The 25682-nt window shown below is 39.8% G+C and overlaps 1 protein-coding gene across 2 annotated transcripts in view; it reads left to right on the forward strand.

Annotated features, from left to right (window-relative positions):
• The window catches only part of GRIN2B (glutamate ionotropic receptor NMDA type subunit 2B), a 277582-nt gene that overhangs the window by 118544 nt on the left and 133356 nt on the right, over positions 1–25682 (forward strand). Inside the window, exons 3-4 of one of the 2 annotated variants that reach the window (XM_087442717.1) lie at positions 6998–7015; positions 24678–24743. The exons of the other annotated variant lie outside the window; for it this stretch is intronic. Of the exons in view, the coding sequence (XP_087298843.1) occupies positions 6998–7015; positions 24678–24743 (84 nt within the window). The remainder of the gene's footprint in view (positions 1–6997; positions 7016–24677; positions 24744–25682) is intronic. 2 annotated transcript variants of the gene reach the window in all.

Below are 25682 nucleotides of genomic sequence, written 5' to 3' on the forward strand. Positions count from 1 at the left end.
GAGATGATAGTTCATATGTCTCAGTGTCAGGAAGACTGAGACATATTTCTTTTTCTATTGCAAAGGTAAAATTGGAAAGTGGGAAAAGAAAGCGAGCACAGCATTTGATTCAGCCTTCAAAATCTTTTGGGTCCCTTGTAAAGGACACACATGCTATGTCTGTCAGCCCTGGCAGTGACACATGCTTCAGATTGTGAGCTTATTTTTTTCTAAAAAAATGCCTGTCTCTTCTATTCCTTCTGAGCCCTGGGAAAGGATCCTACTTCTCCACACTTGGTTATACCAGCTGTCTAATCAGTCACTCTGGTTATTGGTAAGCAGCAGGGAAATATGTCTATAAAAAAAGATATTGACAGGAGATGTAAAGAAGGAACAGGACATATCTCAGGGGAAAGAGACACAATCCTGTAATGCCTAGGTGCTGAGCCCCTGATCAGAGCCCCCAGAACAGGCCGTTGGTCCAGCCTGCATTGGACCCTCCTAACAGAGTAGAGATACTGCCCAAAGAGGAGCAGCCTTATGACAGGAGAGCAGTCTGCCTTAACATAGCAGCGTCGTGCCTTGATGAGAAAATGAAAACCTTGCTTTTGTGAATTTAACTCAGGGGTGAAGAGGTGATCTCCTTGAAGGAACTCAGTATTCCTCAACTATATTATGCTTTCGTTTTCAAAGGAGAAAGAACCAGGGCCTGATTAGGCATCAATTCCAAAAGCATATCAAAGGCCCCAGCAAGCATCTTCCAGGACGCTGATGTCTGGTAGTTGCGTTCAATGATGAAAAACCCATCACCTTGGTATCTGTACTTTTTTGGATGGAGACATTGTCATTGAATACCTCAAAGTGGTTAAAGTAGTCTTTCTCAAATCAAGTTGTGGATGAGGAAGAAGTTGTAGCCCATGACTTACTGAATTAAATAAGATTTCAATATTTTGCAAATAATGAAGTATTGGCTATCTAGGGCAGAAAGCTAATTTTTCCACAAATCTCTGATGGCTCTTTGTTATCCACTGGATGAGACATGTATTCCTAAGCAAGCTATAAAAGACCCTTGAACATCTGGGCCTAACTTTCTTGACTGGACTTGTCTTATCTGCTACCCTCTTCCAACTCCTCACCTTGCCCCAACATACACTGCTTGTGATCCAGCAATATCAAATGACATGACTGGCCATTCTCTAAATATGACAGTTTTTCACTACTCCATACATCTGCGTGGACTCTTCTCTCTAATGCTACTTTTTCAGTTTCCCTGTTGGATACATAAATGTCCGTTAAGATCTACCTCAAGTGTCCTCTATGAAGCTTTCTCTAACAATTCCAGGTAGAATTAGTCATTCCTCTCTTTGTGTTCCCATAGCCCTGTGTTCATGCCTCTATTATAACACTTAGATGTGCAAGCAGTTCAAATTAAAGATATATCTAGGAGTGTCTAAGGCTAGGAATGTCTAGTTCATTTTTGTAGCCACCCCAAGACTCATTACACAGAAGACTCACACATTATTTATTGAATGAAAATGTGAAATGAATCCATAAAGATGAAAGGTAGGGCTTGTGCATATGGAGTAAAAAGGTGATTACTCTTTTTAAAAATTAAATATACTATCCTTCATGTGTGAAGCTGATTTTTCTGATTCACCGGCAGTAAAATGTAGGCTGTGAACTAGTTTTCAACATTTGCTTTATGTGCAGAGAGTGTTCACATGGTCTTTTGCCTTATAATCCGTAACATACTTGGAAATGATTCCTCACTGCCCTTTACTCCTTTTACATATAGTCAATCAGACTCCGATAATTCCTGCACAGTGCCCCTAAGTTAAGTCATTCTTTCCTCTCTGCTTCTGTAGTCCCTGTCCTCATTAGCTTATGCCTAGATTTCTATAACAAGCTGCTCTGTGTTCCTTATCTTTAACATCACAAAAATCATCTTACCCACTCCCAGGTTTATATTTTTCAAATACCATTTGGATTGTTTTATTCATGTGATTAAGGACCTGTGGGCACTTATTTTGGCCAAATTGAAACTTAGCATGGCACTTATCCTCCCTGGGTGTCAAATTACTGATCTTAAAACCTAATCTCAAATTACTTTCCAAAAGGGACTTCTTTTATAGGCACGTCCCTCTCTACCATCCAGCAACGTGGTCTATATAGGGGAAGGAGCATTCTGCTAAGGGGTAGGAGAACATAGTTCTGTCCCCAGCTTTTTTTACTAACTAGCTGTTACAAGTCATTTTACCTTTTCAGACTTTGGTTTTCTCATCTGTAAAATAATGTTAGGAGAGATGTTTGCTTGGAAAGAATTTGGATGAGCCCTATGTGTTCCTTCTGATTCTAAAGTTTTTTAATTCTTTGATTTTATGAACTATTGAACTTCTATGTTCCCTTCCAACCCTATGATCAATGAAGTAGCTTGAATAGGTTTTGAATCCAGAACCCTGGCCTCATTCCTAGGACACTATTTTACAGCAGCTGGCTAAGCACCAGAGGGGAATGAAGAGGAAGGGCCCCTGTAGCCTGCCTTTTTGCATGAATTTTCACAACAGCAGGAGCAGTCCTTTTTCAGATTAGTTTTAGTTTTTCATTCAGCCAAGCTTTTGATTCACTTGATAAAGAAAAATAAATGGGCCAGATTTGATTTTCTTTGATTGAAAAGATTTATTTTATATTTTTCCTGCCTCAGCGAACACTAACGTGCAGTTATTCACAGTCTAGTTACCCAGTTCCGGGCTGTCTGAGTTCCTTGATTCTGCTTTCCTCTTCTCAGGCCCAATTTTTGGTAGAGCTTTTACTTTTTAAGAAACACCACCTGAAGATGAACAGTGTAAAGGTCGGGACATGGACCTCAAACTGCTTCTTGTCAACTTTTCTTATTTGGTAGAGTTCTGCTATTGGAATTGTTCAGCATGCCCAAGGTTGAATTTTCGTGATATACCCCCATAAACCTTGCCCTCCACTACTTTTCTCCATCTCAGGGGAATGGCATGGTTATCCTTCTGGTTGCAAGTGTCAGAAATTTGCAAATCATCTTTGATTCTTTTTTCTCCCTCACCCCCTTCATGTAGTCAATTTCCTAATGTTACTGGTTCTATGGCAAAATATATCTCAAATTTGTCCACTCTTTTCTATTTTCCATACAGTCCTAGTTAAATTACACACACACATACACATATACACACACACAGAGACATATGCATTTATTTGATTATTTGTTTAATGTTTGTGTCTTCCTCTGACAAACTGTTAGCTCCATATTGGCAGCCATGTGTCTGTTTCACTTACCATTGCACTTTAATGCTTAGCACTTTAATGAGCTTGGAGCAGGCACTCATTAAATATTTGTTGACTGAATGAATGAACTTAAGCTAATTGTAAAATTAAGCTTTGAATTATCTATGGACTTGATATTCTCTGGGCCTTTGGATTATCTATTTAAGACTTTATTTCAGCTTCTATTCTTAGATTCTTTATATTTTCAACGAAGAGTGCAGCACCTACTCTGTGCACAGAGCTGTACTTGGTGTGAAGGACAGCACAACAGGAAAGACATGTTCCAATTCTCTCAGAACTTGAGGTTAGTTGAAGAAGCAAAGCCTGCACACACAAAAATGTTGAGTAAAAGTGCAAGATAGAACATAATTAAGCACCTCAAATGGGTAGTACAATTCATTTGCTACAGTCAAGGAGTGTTGTCCATGTAGGCTGAAGTTGCAGGCTTGAAACATCTTGGAGGAATTGGAGGCAGTGGCACTTGACCTAGACTTCGAAGAATGTAGAATGTAGAGGTCCAAAGGAGGGTGACATTTCTTCAAGTGAGAATGATAGCGTGAACAAAGGTTTGGACTTGACATTTGACGCTGCATGTTCATGTGAAGGTTATATTGGGATCAACTTCATCTGAATTAAATTGTAGACAAGTAATGGGAAATAAAAGTGGGAGTTACAGTGGGGCAGGGCCCTTTTGAAAGGCAACATGCTATAGTTGGAAAAGTACCATATTGGGAGTTGGCATCTAATTGTGTGACCTTAATCAAGTCGTTAACTCTTTCTGTATCTCAGTTGTCTCATCAAAAAAAAAAAAAAAAAAAAAAGATGTGGTAAAGAGCATACATCAGTTAAAGGTAGGATTACATCAACTTTTAGCTATTGTATATTTCTGTAAAGGAGTTGAAATAGATACCACTGATGTATCTTTCTGCTTTAAAATCCTCTGCTCTATGAAACAGACTATTTGGTTCTTGAATCCTTGGCTTGGGCTGAGTGTCACTCACTGTTAACCAGTAGTTCCTGGGAAACCCTGAAAGCTAGATTAATGTCACTTAACTTTATCCTGGGAGGTAACCATAGGAAAGACATGATAAAATGGTTATTTTACCAGGATTAATCCTGTATCACTATACGAGAGAACAGGGAAGAGTGACCCAAGGTGGGGAGATAAGTCAGGACTTTTCAAAGTACTCCAAATTCAAGGTGACAAGAGCCAGAATTTTGGTGGTCACAGGGATTGCAGGAGAATTTTGAAGGATGATTCTTTAGGATCTGGTAATGTCCTATATAGAGATAATACAGGAGATAAAATACTCAAAGCTGGTTTTTAGGTTTTAAGATTGAAAGGATGGTGATGGATCAATGGAAATTGAAAAGTTGAAATGGGAACCTGTTTTTCACAGAAGATGCATTGAATTCTGAGCTGAGGGCTGGACATGTTAGTGAGGATGTCTTGCAGTGCCTACAGTTACACAGCCTGGAGTGTGAGGTTACAGATTTGAAATTCATCAGCATAGAGTAGATACCACTGTCAGTGGCCAGCTGAGAAAAGATCAGTTCTCTCAGGAGAAGGGTATATAGAGAAAAGTAAAGTGAGATTCAAACTAAGCCTTGAACATCGAGTACCGTTGGAGGGGAGGAGGAGGCATAGTGTTCAGCAAAGGCCACAGGCCTGCTGGGGACAGGAAGGGAGGACTCTGGTGGTCAGCTCTGTAGGGAGCAGGTTAGTGAAGCCAAAAGAAATGACTTTTAAGAAAGGGAAAGGGGTCAATAGTGTCAAATGTGGTAGAGATGGCAGGCATTTGTGGATCATACATATCTTTTATTTCTTCTTTTATACTATTAACTCCCATTAATCAGGGATTGATTATTTAGTTTTTTGATTATTCATATTAGTTGCGTAGTTTTTGATCACTTTATTATTTTTTAAACAGCATAGAGAAAGAATTAAAGGAAAGGGAAGGTTGGATTCGACTGTTTCCCCCCCATTACCAGGTATAGGAAAAGGTTGGTGGGGAAGGAACTTAAGACTCACTGTTGCTAAAATAAAATTTGGGTCCTTTGCACAATATCGGAAGCTTTAGGGATCTCTCAACATCCTGGCCCCTGTACTTGTTTGCTGAGTGACTTTTGCCAAGTTACCTAACCTCTCTGATCTTGTGTCTTCATCTGCAAGCACAGAGATAACACTAAAGGCTTCCTATTGTGTTTGTGCTGGTTAAATGAGAATGTATGCAAAGTGCTTAGCAGAGGACCTGATACCAAAAAAATGCTCAAAAAAATACTCATTTTTTTATTATCTTATTCTACTAGTTTTATTCTACTTGTTTTTACTGTCCTCGCTTGTATTGACATTAACAACCGAGAAATTGAATGGAAAACTGTATTTAGAAAGTGTAAGCATTAAAGATTGTATTTTCTTTTCCTCATTTTTTTCCCAGAGGGACAGATTTCTTCCACTATAGTTTCGTTAAGACATAAATCTATATGAAATGCAGACAGTTACTTGCTCCTGACTCTTCCCTGCTGTGGGCTCCCAGCATTGATTTGTCTAAAGCGTGGTGACAGAATGTTTATGAAGAATGCTGAGGAAGGGGCCTGGAAATGCTACATGACAGGAGGAATGAAATGATTTTAGTCTCTCGGTTTGAAGGGTTTAACTGATGTCGGGATGAGGAGTCATTCTGAAAGAAAAAAACTGTGTATATTTCTGAGAGCAAAGATGCATGTGCTGACAATTTAGATTTTTGCCCAGAGAGATGCTGGCATTTTCTTTCTGGGGGTGGTTCTTATGTTTCCAACAGTGTTCCCACTGCGTACCATGTTCTCTCCTCCTCGCCCTTCTCCTCCCACCCCCCTCCCCATATGTCTTCCTCTTTGTTTCGCCCACCCTACTCCTGGTTTCTTTCTGTCTCTCTCTTCTCTTGTAGGTTATTTCCCTTCAGTAAGAACATGAGTCCTGTCATAGAATAGAGTATTACTTTCCCCAAACCCATTCTCCATCTCTTCAGCTTTTTCTTTTCTGAAAGTTCTAGAATAAGCAAGAGATTTGGGAAACAGTCTTTTCTACACATTCTATTGTACTTCTCCCATGTCTCTTTTTTTCTCTGATAATTCATTTGGCACCATCCTCTCTCTCCAGCATCCCCAAGCTTCCTCCCTAATAGCTCTTCCTTCCCTCTTCCTCCAAGACTGTCTCTCCATGAATTGGCTATTCCCAGCCCAAGGATTATCTGGCCTTGGAAATCTTTTTTTTTTTTTTTTTTTTTTTTTGTGAGGAGATCAGCCCTGTGCTAACATCAATCCTCCTCTCTCTCTCTCTCTTTTTTTTTTTTTGCTGAGGAAGACTGGCCCTGGGCTAACATCCGTGCCAATCTTCTTCCACTTTATCTGGGACGCCGCCACAGCATGGCTTGCCAAGCAGTGCATCGGTGCATGCCTTTGACCCGAACCAGCCAACGCCGGGCAGCCACAGCGGAGCGTGTGCACTTACCCGCTTGCGCCACCAGGCCGGCCCCCGGCCTTGGAAATCTTCATCACTCAAAAGCTAGGGCAGACAGAGAACTACACAAAAATGGGAGGGACAGAAGGAATGAAGGTCTCTGAGAATGAGTTTAAACATGATTAAAAATGACCTGAACAACAGCAACTAGAAGGATGTGCAACTATGACATGCAACTATCTACTGGGGCTTTGGGGGAAAAAAAAAAAAGACCTGAACAGCCAGATGCAGCTGTAGGGATGGCAGTGAATTTTCTGGGACAAAGAGTTGCAATATATAACATGACATGCGGAGACTGGTTTACGTTAGCTCCCACCCCCACCCCGATGCAAGAGTGAATGTTAGGTTATTGTTAGCATGTTTGGGTTTCTTTTTTTGAATCACAGGGTAGCTAGTGCCAAGTAAATGACAAAAAAAACCAAAACATCTGTCTTAGACTTTAACCACATCTCTGACATTTCATCTCTTACTCAGATGGAGACATAATACCCTGCATGAAAATACCATTATATTATGCTGTTTGGTTTATGTGAGAAGATACTTGTGTAGATAGAGGGTTTCACTGTTGGATGGTGAAGGAGACAGGGTTTTCTTTTGAATGATTGAATAAAGAAGAGAAAATAAGTAGATATCAGTTCTGTGCAATGAAAACTCCAGGGAGGGAATTAATGAGTATGAAAGTGATTCTCAAATTGGCGGATTATTTGGACATTCTGACCAGAGTTACACAAGTTTACCAGTGACTGTTGGTAATGGTGCCAATAACAAATTGTATTCCTTCCATTCATCCATCTATCCAATTTTTATTGAGCATTGGCTATGTGCATAGCCAGTGCTAGGTGCTATGGCTACCAAGTTTATACTTGCTTCCTGCCATTAAGGAATTCTCAGTATTTTCAATATTGAAGCACACACACAGAATGTATGAATTGGCATCTCCCCTCTGTGGGCCTTTTCTCCACACTTCCTCTTTAAAAATCATCTTTGAAGCCAGAAGCTATAGGTCTCTGTGTGTCTCTTTAGGGATTAAAGTACCTACAAGACAAAATGCTAGCTTGAGATTTTTAAAAATTTTATTTAGTTTTTATTTTTAATATGTATAGGAAATTCTATGCCTAGGGAGTTATGGGCACCCTTTGGTAGTTGGGTGATGAAATATTAGAGAACTGTTGGACAGTGGTTCTCAAAAATTGGGTCTAAAAAACCGCATTGACTACCACATTCCAGTATTAGTCTTTGCCCAACACACAATCCTGGGAGGGCTACTTAGTGTATTGTTCTTGGAGGACAACCTGAGTCGTGGGCTGCTGAATGAAAGCAAAATGGTTGAAAAATCATTCATTCAGGGCCAGCCCTGGTGCCCTAGTGGTTAAGTTTGGCACCTCCACTTGGGTGGCCCAGGTTCAGATCCTGGGTGTGGACCTACACCACTCGTCTGTTAGCAGCCATGCTGTGGTGGCAGCTCACATAAAAGAAAAAAAGAGGAAGTTGGGTAAAAGATGTTAGCTCAGGGTGAATCTTGCTCAGCAAAAAAAAAAAAAAAAAAAAAAAAATCATTCATTCATTCACTATTCAACCACCATTTTCTGAGTGCCAGCCATGCTACTGGCTTTGTAAATACAGAGATAAAAGACAAGGATTCCTCCTCTTGAAGGGTTCACGATCTCTAGTGACATAGGTAGCTGAGAAAACAGATGAAATACCAAATGCAATCAGTTTTACGTCAGGTTTGCCTGTGATGCTACAGAAGAGCTGATATGAAAGAGTAAGTGAAGGCATGCCACTCCATGCCCAGGGGAAGGGAAACATGTGGAGGCACGTTTTTATGACCGCCCGTTTCTCCATTATTACATTTTAAGGCATAAGGCATCTTCAGCCTTACCCACAAAGCTATTATCTAAAGCTATTAATAATAGGAACATGGTTTGCATTTCCTAGCTTTTACCCACAGCCACCCCTCTTTTGAGCAGTGATCTCAGCACCGGGTCCTCCCACCTTGAGAAACAATGACCATCTGAGTTCATATCCTTGTCACCATTTCACAAACTCTGCAGAAATAATGGGTGAAACATTGTGCTTTTAACAGGACTAATTATCATCATTATTGTAGTAATAGGATTTATACACTTCTTACAGTTTGCGGGATACCCTCCTGCGTGCCAACTAGACTTTCCAGAAAGGTGAAGGATCAGGCTGTCGTCTCACAGCTAATAAGAGAAGAGCTAGAACCTAGATCACCTGATTCTAAAGCCCCAAAGGACTAGGTGCAAATCTTTACAATCCTAAATGCTTTCCTGTACACCCTGGTGAAATGAAGATCCACTGTGATGTTGTAAATCTACAGATTAATTGGAGAACTCATGGGGAACACCATTGAAACATAGCCTAGCGGTGAAGACTGCTGTCTGGAACCACAGCCATGGTATATAGCAGAAAAATATTGAACTGGAAATCAGAAGACCTGAATGCCAGCCCTCATTCAACCTTGTCCGTGCACAAGTCACTTAGCTTCTTTGTGTCTTAGTCCTTTCATCTGTAAAATGAAGGGGATGGGTCAAATGATCCCTAGGGTTAAGAGCACAGACTTTGGAGCCAGATCCCATGGTTCAGCTCCGACTCTGCCACTTTCTCTAATGGTGTGACCTGAAGCAAGTTATTGAATCTTTTTGAGCCTCAGTTTCCTCATCTGAAAAAATGGGGACAATAACTGTACCTAACTTATAGAATTGTCATGAGTATTAAATAAGTTAATAATTTTAAGTGATTAACTTTGTGTGGCTTAAGGTAAATGCTATATGATTGTTTCTTGAATTTTAAAAAAAATTGGTCCCTTAGCTGTAGGGTATTATGAGTCTGAAGCTTAGTTACTACTGGAAATGAGGAAAGAATATACAGTTTACAAAGGAACTGGTTTAAAAGAAGAATGCTGAAATGGCAAAGAGATATGACAACTTCAACAGGAAACTTGGAAAAGGGATATAGTATAATAAATTAGCTGTTTCATTGGTATATAGGTGGAAAGTCATGGGCAAAGATCTTAGTAGGGAATCAAAGGGAGGTGGTGTAATGCTCTGGAACTTCAAGGAACAAAGCAGATATGCAAGAAGCTCCAGTCTGGTCAAATTGCCTATGGTGTCATTAAAATCATTTTGTAGTTAACAGTAGCTGTCTTGCTCCTCCACTCATTCCCATTCCCAAAGCCTGTTCTGGTTCTAGGCTTCCTCATCCTGGCACAGTCAAAACTCAGGGTCCAGAAGTTGATGCTTCTCTTCACACATCTTTGGGCCCTCTTCCCTGGAATTTGCTCCATGTATACTTGTTTGGTGACCATTGCTTGTTAAGCAAAGGGAAGTTGAGGATATTCTTGTTGCCTGCAGTCCAGTTCTATGAAGTTTCCCCATAAATTGGTATATCCAAATAAATCTGTGCTACAAGGAGGCAGAAGCCTAAAAGCATCTGTGTATGTGATCTGCTCGGCTTCCCTCATTCTTGATCAAACCTTGTCTCTTGCTCATCCTGTGGCACAACATGCAACTCTTAGCTGCCAGTTTAGCTTAAGAATCAGTTGGACCTTGGGACTCTAAACTTGGCCTCCTCATCTGTGTGACAGAACACCTTGCAAATGTATTGTGATGATTAAATAAAGTAAAGTGTGTGAACTCGTCAACTACAGCACTGCTATCCTCCTACTTTACTCCTCTTCCCTCTCACCTGCCCACTCTCCTTCTCCCCTCCACTCCCACTTCCTTTCCTCTCATGCTTCCTTTCTTCCTTGTATTCAAAGTGACACGATCTGGTGACTAATTCCTGATCTGACCTTTGATTTCCCCAGAAGGGAATGTGATCCCAGGGGTCGCTGTTATCCTGAGGCTAGATCGTTAACAATGGAGGAAATTGTTAACTATGGTAGAAAGCAGTAGTAATTTTTGGAGTCAGTGGTAGGGCCAGGAGCAGTCTCGGGATTCTTTAACTTACCTATAATTTCTACTCCTCAGAAGCAGCCTGTCTGAGCCTTTGTGCAGGGAGTTTATGTGGGAGACAATCTTTGGGAGCAGAAATTAGGGACTAGGAGAGTGAGATATGGAAAGAGGGAAAGCTGATGAAAGGAGCTTTATTGACCTGATAAGCCCCCTGGGTGGCTAGTGATTGACCCATCAGAACTTCATAGGAGAGCCTTATGAAATGCATCTCAGAGCAGAGTCAAGTGATCATTCTTAATCTCACATAGTACTTCCAGTCTAACATTCCCACCTGTTTAATCTTCTGACCCCTTTTACAATATTTTGCTAAAGTCATTCCATCATCTACTGCCTCGTTCACTAGGCCACCAACCCAGGAGCGTATTAGGAGTGTATCTAGGAGGGTTTGCCAGGACCTTGACACTTAATTCACAAGAAAGTGCTCCCACACCAATAAATCCTATATCCCACTCTACCCTTCTCTAACTCCCTCAGAATCCACTCCCACATGTGCTCACTGCTTTCTGCAGGTCTGTATTGGCCCGGTCTTTCCATAGCAATTCCTTCAGTATGCAAACTATTTCCTTCTAGCTATTCGCCCTCTTCTAGGGACTGTGTTTTCCAGCTGTAGCTGTGCATGATTTGCCTCTAGTTATTGGCCTGGAGGGGATGAAGGGAGACAGGGGTCCATATATAGGAGGACAGGAGTCATATGGAAAGGCACCTGCCTCAGATGAGGTCTTTGCAGTCTCTCAGGTCAGGTTTTATTCCTCTGGCAGGGGGGAGGAGCTTCTCTTGCCTTCTAAAACATTTTGTGAAAATCCTCCCTCACTGTCTACTCAAATGTCTCATGTGGGTCTCAGGGTCTCATTTTTTCCTGTTAGAATTTTCATATAGGAGACATTACAAGGTTGTGCATTTAGTGTCTTTTGTAGCCTTGTCACTGTCATAGTTCCTGGGTCTGATTTTCAGCAGTCTGCCCTGTGGGGGCAGGAGATGTGAGTTTCCTTAAACATGGTTTGGAACGCTTTCTGGATTTCACAGAATGCCTTGAGTAGACAGTTGGCTGACTTGACCCTTTCAGTTTCTTTTTTCAAGACTTGCAAATATATTGGCAAAGCCAGCCAACTACCCACATGTTGTTCAAATACCAGAGCCACCACACAACCCAATACACCACCCTCTACCTCACCTTATCCCAGTCCACCACAGGTGAGAATCTTAGTATTTGTGATGCTAGTATATGTTAGGAGTTACCACTACCCCACTTACCCCCAGCTGTGGGGTCTTCATTGCACTCCATAATCCCATCTTGAGGGTCTGATTTCTGTAGCTATTCCTAATACCAATGATCTTATCCTGAGTTCCCTTGAAGGCAGAGACTTAGGCAAAGACTTCTATGCTTATATGTAGGTAGGGTTTTTTGTTGTTGCTGTTTGTTTTTTTGAAATTGACTCCAGGGAGCAGGAGTTAGGGACCTGAAGAGTGAAGCAAGAAAGGAGAGAAGGTTGATACAAGGATGCATTATTGAGTTGAGCATTGCTGAGGGCAAGTGATCCTTCATCCTGCCGGGATCCTCTAAGAAGTCTTAAGAAATGTGTCTTAGAACTGTGTACTTAAAGACAAAAGGGGGAAGCATTTATTTATAGGCTCCCATTTACTCTCCCACACTTCTGGGTTGCATATAGCAGTTCCTTCACTAATGTACCTCATCATGAGAAGCCCCAGGGCAAGAAGCCAGAGCTGGACAGGATGTGCCTGAGATGAGTTGCTTCATGAAGCTGGCTGAAGCCTGAGCCCAAATGGTCACCACATCCATGACTGGAAGAGCAGGGGATGCCAGAGGATTTAAAGTGGTACACAGGTGATGCCTGATACACAGCCCCAATTAAACAAACTGCCTATTTCCTGCCTACCTCGAGGCAGTTGAACAACTCCAGTTTCTCCTTCGAGCTGGAGAAACACAACCATGATGACAGCGTCACAGATCTCAAACTCCTGCCCGGTACTCCTGCTACATTTCCTACTATGTTAACTTTCTCCCACTCCAAAATAACTTCACGCTCTCTCTTCTCACTTCAAACCTATTACATCTCCTCTCTCTCTAACTAGCACTCTCTGCTGGTAAATTCGCCTCACAATTCATTGAGAAAATGAAATTATTCTGCCAGGAACTTCTTCATTTTCACGCTACAAGATCCGCTAGCCTACCTGCATTAGTATCCATGCCTTCTGCCTTTACTCCACGTACTGCAGATAAGTCCACCTGTCTATTACAGACCAACTCTTTACAAATAGTGAAGTCCTTGAGAGAAAAAGGAGCTTGAATCCAGATCTCTTGAACTGCTAAATTCTGCATCCCAGATTTTTTGCTTTCTCGAGGACTTTGCTATTTCTCCCTCTCGACTATACCATTCCCACCAGCCACAAATAAGTCTAATACCTCCTACATTAAAAATAAAAGAAAAACAAAAATCCTTGACCACACATCTTCCTCTGCCTATCTCCTTATTTTCCTGTTCCCCTTAGTAGCAAAACGTCTTGAAAGAGTTGTCTATAATCGCTTTCTCTACTTCTGCATCCCTCATCCTCTCCTAATCCATTCCATTCAGGTTTTCATTCATACCATGTTAATGGAATGGCTCTTGTGGCTCTTGCCAAAGTCACCAGTGATCACCATGTTGCTAAACACAGTAGTCAGTCCATTACCTCTTGTCGTCTCTGTGGCATTTGACACAAGTGACAGCTTCCTCATTGAAATACTTTCTTTTCTTGGTTTTCATGAAGGCACACTCTTGTGATTTTTCTCCCATCTTATTGACCAGTTCCTCTCAATCTTCTTTCTCCACTTCTAAATGTTAACTGTCCAAAGGGCCCTGTTTTGAGCTCCCTTATTATTACTCTTGTTTTTAAATTTATACAGGTTTCCTAGGTGACTTCATCTGGTCCATGGCTTTATATATCCTCTATATGCAGTGACTCTCAAGTATCCATCTTCAACTCAGACCACTCCTTAGAACTCTAAACTAGACTATATAGTCACCTACTAGACACAGTGTCTGGAAGGCATCTAAAACTTATCATGACCGAAAGAGAAATTTCTCTCATCTTTCAAATTGCTCTCTCCTTAGTCTTCTGCATCTCAGTAGATAGACAACCAAATTCACCCTGTTGCTCAAGTTTTCCTTAAACTACTACTTTTTCTCACTCTCACATCCAAACATAAGCAACAGCTAATGATCCTGCCTTCTCCTCATATAAATCAATGGACTTTCCTTTCCACCAATCACCGATCCAAGGTGCCAGCATCCTTTACCTGGATCACTGCAAGAGACTCCTAGTTGCCCTCTGCACAGGGCAGCCAGAATGAATTTTTTAAAAAAGGAAATCAGATGCTGTCATTTCAAAATCCTCCTTTGGCCCCCTGTCCCACTTAGAATGAGGAGTTAGAAATCTAACCTTCCCGCCTTACTTTATCTGTTACTCTCTTTCCTTATCTGTTGTGTCCCAGCTCCCTTGGCTTCCTTTCTTTTCCTCAAATATGCCAAGCTTCTTCCTGCCTCAGGATTCTTGAACGTGCTGCCCCCTCTTCTTGGCATGTTCTTATTTAGCTAGCTCACTGTTGTCATTTAGAACTTAGCTTAACTGTTATTTGCTCAGAGCTACCTTTCCTGCCTATCCTGGCCACTCTCTATTGTATGACTAATTAATTCTCCGAATAGCTGCTATCATTAGTTACTATTTTATTGTCTCAATGTCGTGGTTGTCATTTGTTTATTATCTGTCTCTCCCTTTAGATTTAAGTGTCTTGAATTCAAGGTCCATGTCTAACTTGATGTAGCTGTTTCTGAAACCGTTATCCCAGTATAGAGTAGGCTATATATATATATATATATATATATATATACACACACACACACACACACACACATTTATTATTTTATTGAGGTCACATTGGTTTATAACATTGTGTAAATTTCAGGTGTACCTGATTACATTTCAGCTTCTGTATAGACTCCATCGTGTTCACCACCAAAAGTCTAGTTTCCATCCATCGCCATACATATGTGCCCCTTTACCCCAATAATATATGTTAAAGGAGCAGGTAAGTAAAAAATATACACTTACTTTGCAAGAGCAACTTCAAGACAAATCCTGTAGTCTTGCTCCTTACAACCAGATTGCTGCCTCCCAGTCCCACCCCCAGGCTCTTTCTATGTGAAAATTCTAGGAGCTCCTACTATGAATAAGGTGTCTGTTGTTTGGTTAGGACTTTGCCAAAATAAACTTGAGGGGATGAAGAGTCTTTGAAGAACGATGATAGATTGCTGTAAGATTGAGGGCTTACCCTAGGTTTTTCTAGCCTTTCAGAAATCTGCTCGTAGAAGGAAGGAAATCGGGGACTTTAGCTCATGCTTCTTCAACAACTCACTTTCTTATAAGACTGTGAACCCTAGCTTAATGTACTGTTGGTGAACATTCACAAGGAAACAATTCTGCCGCTGAATTAAATGCTTTCCTTCAAGACCTTCAAGATGACTCTGGGCTCTAGTCAATTTCACTTCTCAGCTATGTTAGTGCCCCTCCCTTTCCATCACAGTAAGTACTGTTCACTGGTGTAGACAGTCTGACACAGTGCTAGAAAGGGCATGTCATTTTTTATTGGGGATGTAAGAAAAGAAAGACTACTTGGTTGAACATGCCAGAACCGAGGAGCCAGATGCCCTGTAACAGATGCCAGGCCACAGGTGCCTGGGAAGTGACATAAGTCAGGGGATTATCCACATGAGAAGGTTATTTTTTTAATTAGACAAAAACAGGCTGACTCTACACTTACATATTTCTCCATTAGTCCCAAAGATCGAGATTCACGCTCGTCTTTTTGTCTGTGTCGGTTCTCCCCCCATACTATAAGTGAACTACACCATCCCTGGGGCCGGCTCTTTCCCAGCTTCACATAGAAACCCATGGTTTGGGTTATTTGTCCCTTCTATCCATTTAAAGGTGCCAAAGAGAGCTGAACTGGAAGTCTTCCACAATTCATGCTGTAGTGCTATGATTAACTAGTTTTGGTACTTGCAAGCAGAGGCTCCAGAATCTTAATGGACAGGAGCATCCGTTAATGAGAGTGATTGCCCTAGCAAATTGCCTTCCATTTCTATGAAATAACAAAAGGATTGCCTTTGACTCTGTGACCCTATGACAACTACATTTCAAAAGGGACGAGTTAGCATAAGAATGGATTTCTGAAGTAGGTGCAGTGTAAAGATGCCAAAAGTAGCTTTGTGTATTTGATATCTATGTTTTGGGCTTATCACAAGTTTTTACGAATGGAAAAGAGTCCTTCAGACAATGAACAGAAATGCTGGCGTGGCTTTGCTGGAATCCCTGCACATTGTGCTGTGATGGTCTCCTATTCAAGTGCCACTGTGTCACAATGATATGGTGAGAAATCAAAGTGTTACCATCATTTTGCTTATTAGGAGTTGGCTGGAGTTTCATACAAAATCAAGTATTTGTTAAAATTTATTGGAGAATTGAGACACTTTTCTAACAAGGAACTATGTTCTTGCTTTGGGTTGGTTTATTGATTCTTGTCTGATTAGCGTGGATGAGTGAATTAGGAGTAGGTCTACACCGAGTGTCCATTTGAATGGGAAAAAGCAAGCACAAATAAGTGACAGAAGGCACTGTGTACGTATTTATTTATTCAGGAGATTGATACAGGAAGTGGGTGGATCAGTGTGCAAGAGGGAGATAGGAGAGGAGGGTTGTATGCAGGAGTGGCAATCTCCTTTGTTGGATGGTGGGTATGTGTCAGCTCCTGGCTTCTGGGAGTGGAAGAAGGTGAGTGAAGATGGGTGAAAGTAAGTGTGTGTAAGCGATTCCAGTATGTGAGGAGCTGTTGGGGAGGATTCATGTGAGAGCAGGTGTGTGGGTGGGTGGATGGTGGCCTCTAACCAACATTGTGAGTGGTTGAGACTTAGCATGTGTCTGAGCAAAGTAGGCGGGGCAGTGCTCTTGTCTATTTTAGAGTGGCAGGCTTGGTAGATAAGGGCGTCTTTAGTCGTTATGTGTGTGATTGAGTTGGAGAGAGGTGCTCATTGAAACATGTTTTCTCCTCTGTGCTTCCACTTACGGCATGAAGGGACGTGATTGTACCCCTTTTTAAATTAAATATGCCAAAACCACATAATCAGTGATAGCCCTGTGGTGCATTAACTTTCTCATCTCTACTAAGCTTAACCTCATGTGACAGAGTTTGCCTACCAGGGATGTCACATGATTGACTAAAGGGGCTTCCAGACCCTCTTTAGAAGCTGCTGTGAGAGGCAGCATTATAGTTTCTCTTATTTACATTTTTATCATCTCCAGTCCCACAAGAGTTTCCTAGAGAAGCTTCCCAACACCATAAAATGCTGTAGGGCAAAGCAAGCAATTTACACTTGGGTATAAGCCAGCAACAGCTCCCTGCTTTTCCCCCTCACCCCACCCGTTCATCTGTGAAACTGCCTCCTTCCAGGTGTTTGCCCTTTTTTCTTTGGTACTTCCTCCCTAGCACTTGAAGGCTCGTACAGCTGTGATTCTCTCCTTAAAATACTCTTAGTTGAGTTTCTTGAATGATCAGCCTGAGAGGCTTTGTCTCCTCACCTTAAAAGAGGGGAAAGGAGGAGGAAGAGCAGCATGTGTGTGGCATGCAGGCAGCAGAGATGCTGTTCTGGGACCTGGAGTTCTCCCACGCTCTTCTGGAGATTTGTACAACAGCTGAATCTCTGCTAGCAGGTGGAGAGAAGTGTATGTGTGGGGTGGGGGGTGGTTGGGGAGGTCCTAGAAGAGGAGGCTAGGGTGACTATGTCAAGCATAAGGAGAAAGTGGTTGCCCATGAGAGGCAAAAGACTTTCCTTCCAAAAGGAGAAGCAGGGAATCACCCTTTTAGATAGCAGAGACAAAGGAGGTCTCCTGGAGGAGAGAGAAAAGGAAAGATTATAGAGAAAAAATGGGAGGGCAGGGCCCCAAGGGGTACCCTTTCCTGCTGAGGGCTGTGCCTCGGTGTCTGACCTCAAGCCCCTGTGCTCCCTCTGGGATTTGCTTGCGTGTTTCTTCCTCTACAGGAAACTGTGCCCATAGAGGAAACTGCTGCAGAGGAAAAAGAGAAAAAGAGATTGTGATTTGCAGAAAAAGGACGTGTCTGTTTTCCACTTTAGATCCCCCACCCACCCCCAAGCTGCGCTTTCACCTCCAGCTCCAGTGCTTTTGTATATTTCACTTTTGATTTATGACAGTGAAGGCATAGGTAGAGTGATTTCTGAGGGTGGTGGAGGGATTGGAAATCCTTAAAAATAAGTTGACCATCTATTTTGTAAAAAGGAGATGGTTCTTGTCAGCTTTCTCACTTGTACTACATTATCATTCAACAGATATTTACTGAATGCCTACTGGGTGGAGATTCTGTGCCAGGAGTCCTATTGTACCAGCTACAGAGTTAGGCACATTCAAAAAGTTACCATATTTAGTTGGTGATGCTATATTGGTGGACAGTTGGTATTATGCCATTTTACAGAAGAGGAAACTGAGGCTAATAGAGTAATTTATCCAAGGGTTGGTGATGGAGATATTATTCCAAGAAGGGCTTTCTGCTTAATTCACTTAGTTCTAGTGATCTTTTCATTATTCTGCACTCTCTTGCTTTCACTTCAAATCAAAATTTTGTTTTATTACCAAGAATTGCCATGTTATGCCTATTTTCTGAGCTGTAGTATATTTTAGTCAGCGAGACCTACTTATGAATCCTAGTAGAACTTTCTAGCTATTTAACTTGTCTGAAACTTTTTGCACTTCAGCTTTACCAATTATAAAAAGGAGATATTACTTCCTAATTTTAAGAGTTTCTGTGATGATTGAGTGAATATACACGCATGCATATATCGTGATAAGAACTCACTCTTCTTATTTTCTGTGGTTGCACAAGATTTTCTATAGTTCTTATGATTGAAGAACCCAGGGTAGGCACAGTACACAGAGGTGATGAATAGGAAGGACTTTTTCAGTCACACAGACCAAAGACTGTAGAACTAACACCACCAGTTGTGGACAGGACAGAAATAGAATGATAGAGATACTTGGCAGGTCTAAATCCTCTCTATTTTGTGTCCTCCTGAAGAATATTATATTTCATTCATTCCTAGTGGACACATTAATCCTTCACCTGGAATTGTGAAAAGGAGAATTTCTTTCATTGAAAACATTTCTTTCTTTCTACCTTTCTTTTTCATCTTCATCCCATAGCCCCGTCTTTCATCCTTTTTGAAAAATTCAGTATCAATCTCTTATATGATATGCTTCTCACTGCACTGTCTTTCAAAGCATCTCATATTTCATCTGCCATGGTCCACTGTGACAATGAAGTGCACGGCCTATTCAGCCATGGTCCCTCTGAAAGAGTAAGATATTGAACATCAGAGAAACCTTGGGTATGATGCCACTGTGAGATTGCTATGGGCCCCGAGAGCTTAACACCTTTTCATATTAGGTGCTTAAGTTAGTCTTGGCTCATAGTACAGCCATTTATTTCAATATTATTTAAGTTTCATGTGCTTTATTAAGTCTACTCTGACTTCACTTACCCACACTGTGTGCTCCTGTCTCTAAACTTGCACAGTATTTATTGCCTATTTCATCATCCTAGTCCCACTTCTGCATTTAGTCAATGATGTTTATCAACAAATTGTTTTATTCAAAACTTTGTATTAGATTTGCTGTAGATAGAGGTAAATTAAATATACAGTATTTCTTATCCCCAAGGAGTTTTCAACCTGGTGATGGTTTAGGTCAACTGTCCATTAATACTTGAGTTTTAAGTTTTTTTTAATTCTACGGAAAGGATTTTGTGACTGTTAGCTCAATCACTTGGGACCCAGATCATTATGGACAGGGTCATGGACAGGGGATAGATGTAGTGGGGAAGTAAGTGAACACTAGAAGAAACACACCTCCATCACCACGTTGCATAGGAATCAACTTCTGCTTTCACAAATCTTCTGGTTGAAATTAACATGAAAAATTATAATGGCTTGAAAAAGAACTTGCTCTTATGACATCATTATGACCAGTTTGTTTTGCTTTGTCATCAGGGGGTCATATTTTGCAATATGCTTCTGGAGCTCATATAATCTCACATTGCTCATGTGAGATACCAGTGTTCAGGTTCCCTGAGATCATTCTTTCAGAACATAGGCTCCAGATTTCTTAAAATGTGATTTTTACCTACACAATAAGTAACTATTCTAATAAGCAGAGAAAATAGTTCAAGGAGCCATTCATTCATTTACTTACTCAATCATGTATTTATTCGTTCATTTACAATCATGCATGCATTCATTCAAAACATTTACTGTTTATTGCATGTTACTTGTCTTGGAAGATGAGGAATGAAAGCAATTCTTTAACCTTCTATGCAAGACTATTCCTGAAAAGCCTGATATTATTAAGAAATTTGGTAGTTATAATTTTATTAACTCCAACCATAAAGCAAAATATTTCTCAGTCTAATAATGTAATAAGTTTGACTTGAATGCTGTTGGCTAGACTCCTGGAATTTGCTTTCTGCCACATCTGTATTATTCTAGGAGAAGCGAGTATGCCATGGACGGTGATGACTGAGAGCCTTCAGAAAAGTCAATGAATGAATACAGACATAATAATTTTTGTAAGAATAGTTTACCCTGTCAGGTCATTTAAAAAAAATTTTGGCTTAGTCTTGTTAGTGAGCGTCTTTGTCTTCTTCATTACTATCACCATCATAACCTCCACCACCACCATTGTCCATCAATATTTAGCACCATACGACCCATAGGACACCATATACTAGGTGCTATGAATGAGAATATTTACTGAAAAGACTGGAACACTGTCTCCAGGAGGTTGGCACCAAATTTAATTTTAATAACGTGGTTATAGTGCATAGAAACATTGGCAAAACTCTTTAGTTTGGTTCTCTAAAGAATTAGGTGCTTTGTGTCATAATTTATATTCTCAGAACATTTGATCTTCTCAGTCTTTCTTATCCTTTTGGAATAGGTGGAAGGCTAGGTACCCTCCTAGAGTTTCCCCTTGGGCTTGAGATTAAGAAGCAGCATCATTATCATTCATCAAAGTTTATAACCCACAGAATGCTTAGGACCCAGCAGGGCTCTGTGGAATGGGGGCATTTTACAGAGAAGATATGACCTCCTTTTCAAAGAGCTTGGAGTCTAGGTCAGCTTTAAATCATAAGCATAGAAACATAATATTTCTTAGAATCCCAGAATCCCTAGGGAAGCTATTTCTCTCCAATTTTTCTAAAGAAAGCACTGTTCTTTGTTTAAAAGTCTCCTCCACATCAGGCCTCTGTCATGGACAATTTTTTTTGCACCATATCAGAGGAAGCATCTTACTGAATAGATCTGCTTTCCTTCTGTTTGCTAGGACTTATTAAAAGAGCTAACTGCGAACAGATTTTTACTGCCTCAGTGTGGACTTACATCAGGTAGCACCCAATAAGACTTGACAAGCTGACATCCCCTATCCATCAACAGTAATGGATGGCGGAGGGACAATGGGAAGCAGCAAATCTTATTCCCACTTTCTGAGAGAGAGACTTTGGTTGAGTGATATAGAGTCCATTTTTAGAAATCTGTTTAATTTCTGAGTTGGAGTTTTGTGGATTTCGCTTTTGGAATACAGGGCTAGAAACAATGCCCACCTTGTCAATGCTAAACAGAAGTTGAAAATTACATACTCCTTAGGTCACAAAGGAGCAGTAAGAATGTGTCCTTAGGAGGAAGAAAAAAAAATCTTTGCAAAACACCACTGACTCTGCATTGTTCACCAGCCAGGCAGCCTAACAGCTCTATGTGATTGCTAATAATGGCAAGCTTTTGTTCAGAAGAAGGAAAGATCTTGTAAACCCAGATTTCCACATATGTAAGCCGTATAGCACCAACTTTTGTCCCATTCTCTCCCTACTTTTCTTTCTTAAGCATTGGTGGTACTGATTTTAAAAAAGGCAAAAACTACAACTGGATTCTGAGTTGTTCACTTACAGAATTTTCATTTACATGCAGAATGAAATATTGATGAATGTGACTTCTTGTTCTATTAAGAATATGTTAGAAACGCTGATGGCTCATTCTTAGGAAAGAAGTAATTCATGGCTGCTCTTTCTTTGGAAGAATACAAATACTGATTTCTGCCTAGATAATTTTCAGAATAAATAGGTTCTATAAGTCTTTTGGAAAGAAGTTCGTGCTTCTTTAGGTGGAAATCACACTGACTGTCTTGTGTAAACTAGGGTCCTCTTGAATATGTGAGGTTTAAACCACTAAGGTCAGTGTTCTTTGAAGATCATTTGCTAAAATTATTAGGACTAATGGGAATGGAGGTTTGGTGGAATGAAATCATCAATGTCTGCTAAATATGTTTGCTAGGAGCATAAAAGTAGCACATCAAGTGGACGGGGAGTGGGACTAAAAAAGTCATGTTATTAACTTAGAATGGCTTTCAACCAAGGATGTTAAAAGAAGTACCTAACATTTCTCAAATGTATTGTAAAAGTTTCATATCTTATGGACTCCCTATTACCTGTTATACTGTTAAAAATTGCTTGTATTCTACGTATGTTTTAGTTGTTTAGTATTTCATTATCTTAGTCTAGATAGTAAGCATCTTGAAGGGAGGACTATATGCCATCTGTCTTGGATTTCTTCTATTGCTAACACCTTGCCTTGCACACAGATATGCTCAGTAAATATTTATTAAAGTGAACTACATTGAAATGAAAAAATATTTACATTGTAACATATTCTGAATATAAATTTAGAACCAAGAGAAGCTATGTCCAAGATCTGTTGGAAGATGTGAAGGTCACTGGAACTTTGGGAGATAGTGACCATATTAACTTAGGGTTTAAAATTTTGAAGTTAGAAAACATATAACCTATACTTTATGGAAAGATGTTTCAAAAGCTGATAGAAAAGATTGGCTTGACGTGATAGTCAGAGACCCTAAAATAACCTCTAAAGGTAAAACCACAATGAAAACAAAGCACACTAGGTATTTCAACATATATTTTAGATCTGTATTCAGTGAGTTTTGACAAATGCTTTCATGGGCGTAACCTGCACCTCTATCAACATACAGAATATTTTCATTACCAAATGTTGCCTCATGCTCTTTCCCAGTCAATCTCTACCATTCCCTCTAGAAGGTAACCACTATCTGATTTCTTTCACCATAGATTGTTTACCTGTTTTAGAACTTCATATAAATGTAGTTATATAATATATATTATTTGGTGTCTGACTTTCTTTGCTCAGCATAATGTTTTGAGAGTCACCCATATTGTTGCATTTATCAATAGTTTGTTCCTTTTTTAAGCTAAGTAATATTCCATAATTAATATGTTCATTGTATGAACATATTAGAATTTGTTGTTTTCTGTTGATGAACATTTGAGTTGTTTCTAGTTTTTGGCTATTATGAATAAAAACACTTTGAACATTTTTGTTTATGTCTTTTTGTGGACATGATGTTTTCATTTCTCTTGGGTAAATACCCAGGAGTAGAATTATTGGGTCATAGGTTGGGTATATGTTTAACTTTGTAAGATATGGCCAAACCATTTTTCGAAGTGATTATATTATTTTATGTTCCCATCATAAATGTATGAATCTTTCAGTCAACAAGGAATGTAATATAGGACACTGGAAGTCTGAAAGAACAAAAAGGGAATATTGAGAAATAATACCTGCAGGAACAGCTATTATTCCTAGAGTTATGGTTTGGTTATCAGAATTAGAAGATTAGAGGAAGATAGGTTCATGGTGCCCCATGAATCTGGTATGATGGTTAGCGCTCCAAGGAGGAAGTACTGCCCAACCTCTCTTGTTATCTTTAAGTCACTGACTCTTTTCTGTGCCATCAACATTCTGGTCGCTGAGTCCATTCCATGGGTATTTTTTATTTTGGCTATTATATTTTTCAGTTCTAAAATTTCCATTTGCTTTCTGTTTCAACTTTTGTTTCAAGAGTGTTCATGATTGCTTGTTTGAGTATTGTTATAATAGCTGCTTTGAAATTTTTGTCAGATAATTCCAACGTATGTAGTCACATTATTGGTGTCTGTTGATTTCCTTTCCCCATACAAGTTGAGATTTTCATGGTTTTATGAATGTTGAGTAGCTTTGGATTGTATTCTGGATATTTGGAATATTATGATATGAGATTCTGAGCCTTGTTTAAAGCCACTGGTTTGGTGGTACTCTAAATTCTGGTGTTCTTACCAATCTGCCTGTTGATATTTGATTCAGAGAACTCAAATAGCTGTTTCACACATTCTATCTAGGTTTTATAGTTATGTTTAATGGGAGAGAAAAGTCATCATATGTTTACCGCATTTTACCTGGAACCAGAATCAGTAAGCTTAAATTTTGAAAGCATACATTCATAAGATAAAAGAAAATCCACTTATTTATTTATGTACCTAGATTTATCATTTATTGTCTGGTTACCACTGTTAGAATCTAAGCTTCACAAGGACAAAGATCTTTGTTATATTACCAGTGAATCCTAAGTGCTCAGAGCAGTGTCTGAAACTAAATAAATATTATAAGCATTCAATAAATATTTTGAATGAATGAAACAGAAGCTAATAAACAAGGAAGAATACACTAGTATACACTGAACAGTACTGCAAGAAGATAATTAGAATGACCAGTATTTGTGACCTTGTATAAGTTGATTAACCTCTCTGTGTATGTATCAGTGTCTTCTTTTATGTAAAAAGAAAATGATATTTGTTTCATAGGGGAAAATAAAATATGTAAAGTATTTAACACATGGTCCCTGCTCAAAAAATCTATAGATTCAATATTTCCTTTCCACTCTTCTCCAAATGCAGAGACAATAAAGATAACTTTTAAAATTTGGAGCAAGAAGATTAACCAAAGAATAGGCTCATTTAATGGGGCAGTTGGTTTTATGTAAACAGATGACAAATGAAAGCAGAAATACTCTACTCCTATTTTCTTTCCATCTTTTCTATTAAGGAAAATGACCTTCAAATGAAAAAGGATAATATCATGGGCTTTGAAGTTAGATTGGCTTCATAGGTGATTTTTCTTAACCTCCCTCAGATTAAACCCAGTTCTCTTCATAAAATGGGAATAATAGTGCCTACTCCCTCAGAGATATTTTAAGTATAACAGGACAAAAATTATGGATGTGGGGAATGGGAGGACATAGATTCTTCTCATTTCCTAGCCTGTCAAAAAGAATCTTATAATTGCCAGCTCAATTCCAAAACCAATTCTGATGGTAAATTGGCAACCTTACTATTTTTGCTCTGTTCACCTTTTGGTCCAGTATAGCTGGGCTAAGTTTGACACAACTCTGCCTGCTGAGTCACAGCCTACTCCACCTTACTCCTACTGCATAAAGCCTATGACTTCTTTGGTGCCTGCAGACCAAGACACCACATCCGTCAGGCTTCCAGCCTTCCTTGGAAATCAACTTTGATCCATACCAGAGCAACTCTCTACCAGAGCTCTGTGGGAGATCTAGAAGCCCATTATTTCCCAATAATCTTGTTCAATATTTCACCTGTTACTGATTCTCAGTGCATCATTTCTCACCAAAGAATTTTATCTCTTTCATTTCTTCTTTTCAGGCATTGAATAGAAATATCCCTAATAGCATTTCCAAAAACCTAAATTAGTCAGATTTTTTCACTCTACTGCCCACCAAACATCCATATTTTATACATCCTCACATTCTCCACCTAGCCCATGCCCTGCACCAAATAGGTGACAAGTGAAAATATCAGACTTGATCATTGCCACACACTGATGCAAGAGATTTGGTAAGTATTCAAAAAATATGCCTTGACTGCGTTGATTTAATTGTTCATTGATACAACACTA

The sequence above is a fragment of the Ceratotherium simum genome, chromosome 17, assembly GCF_057802395.1.
Source record: "Ceratotherium simum simum isolate JZ-2026a chromosome 17, ASM5780239v1, whole genome shotgun sequence".
Lineage (NCBI taxonomy): Eukaryota > Metazoa > Chordata > Mammalia > Perissodactyla > Rhinocerotidae > Ceratotherium > Ceratotherium simum.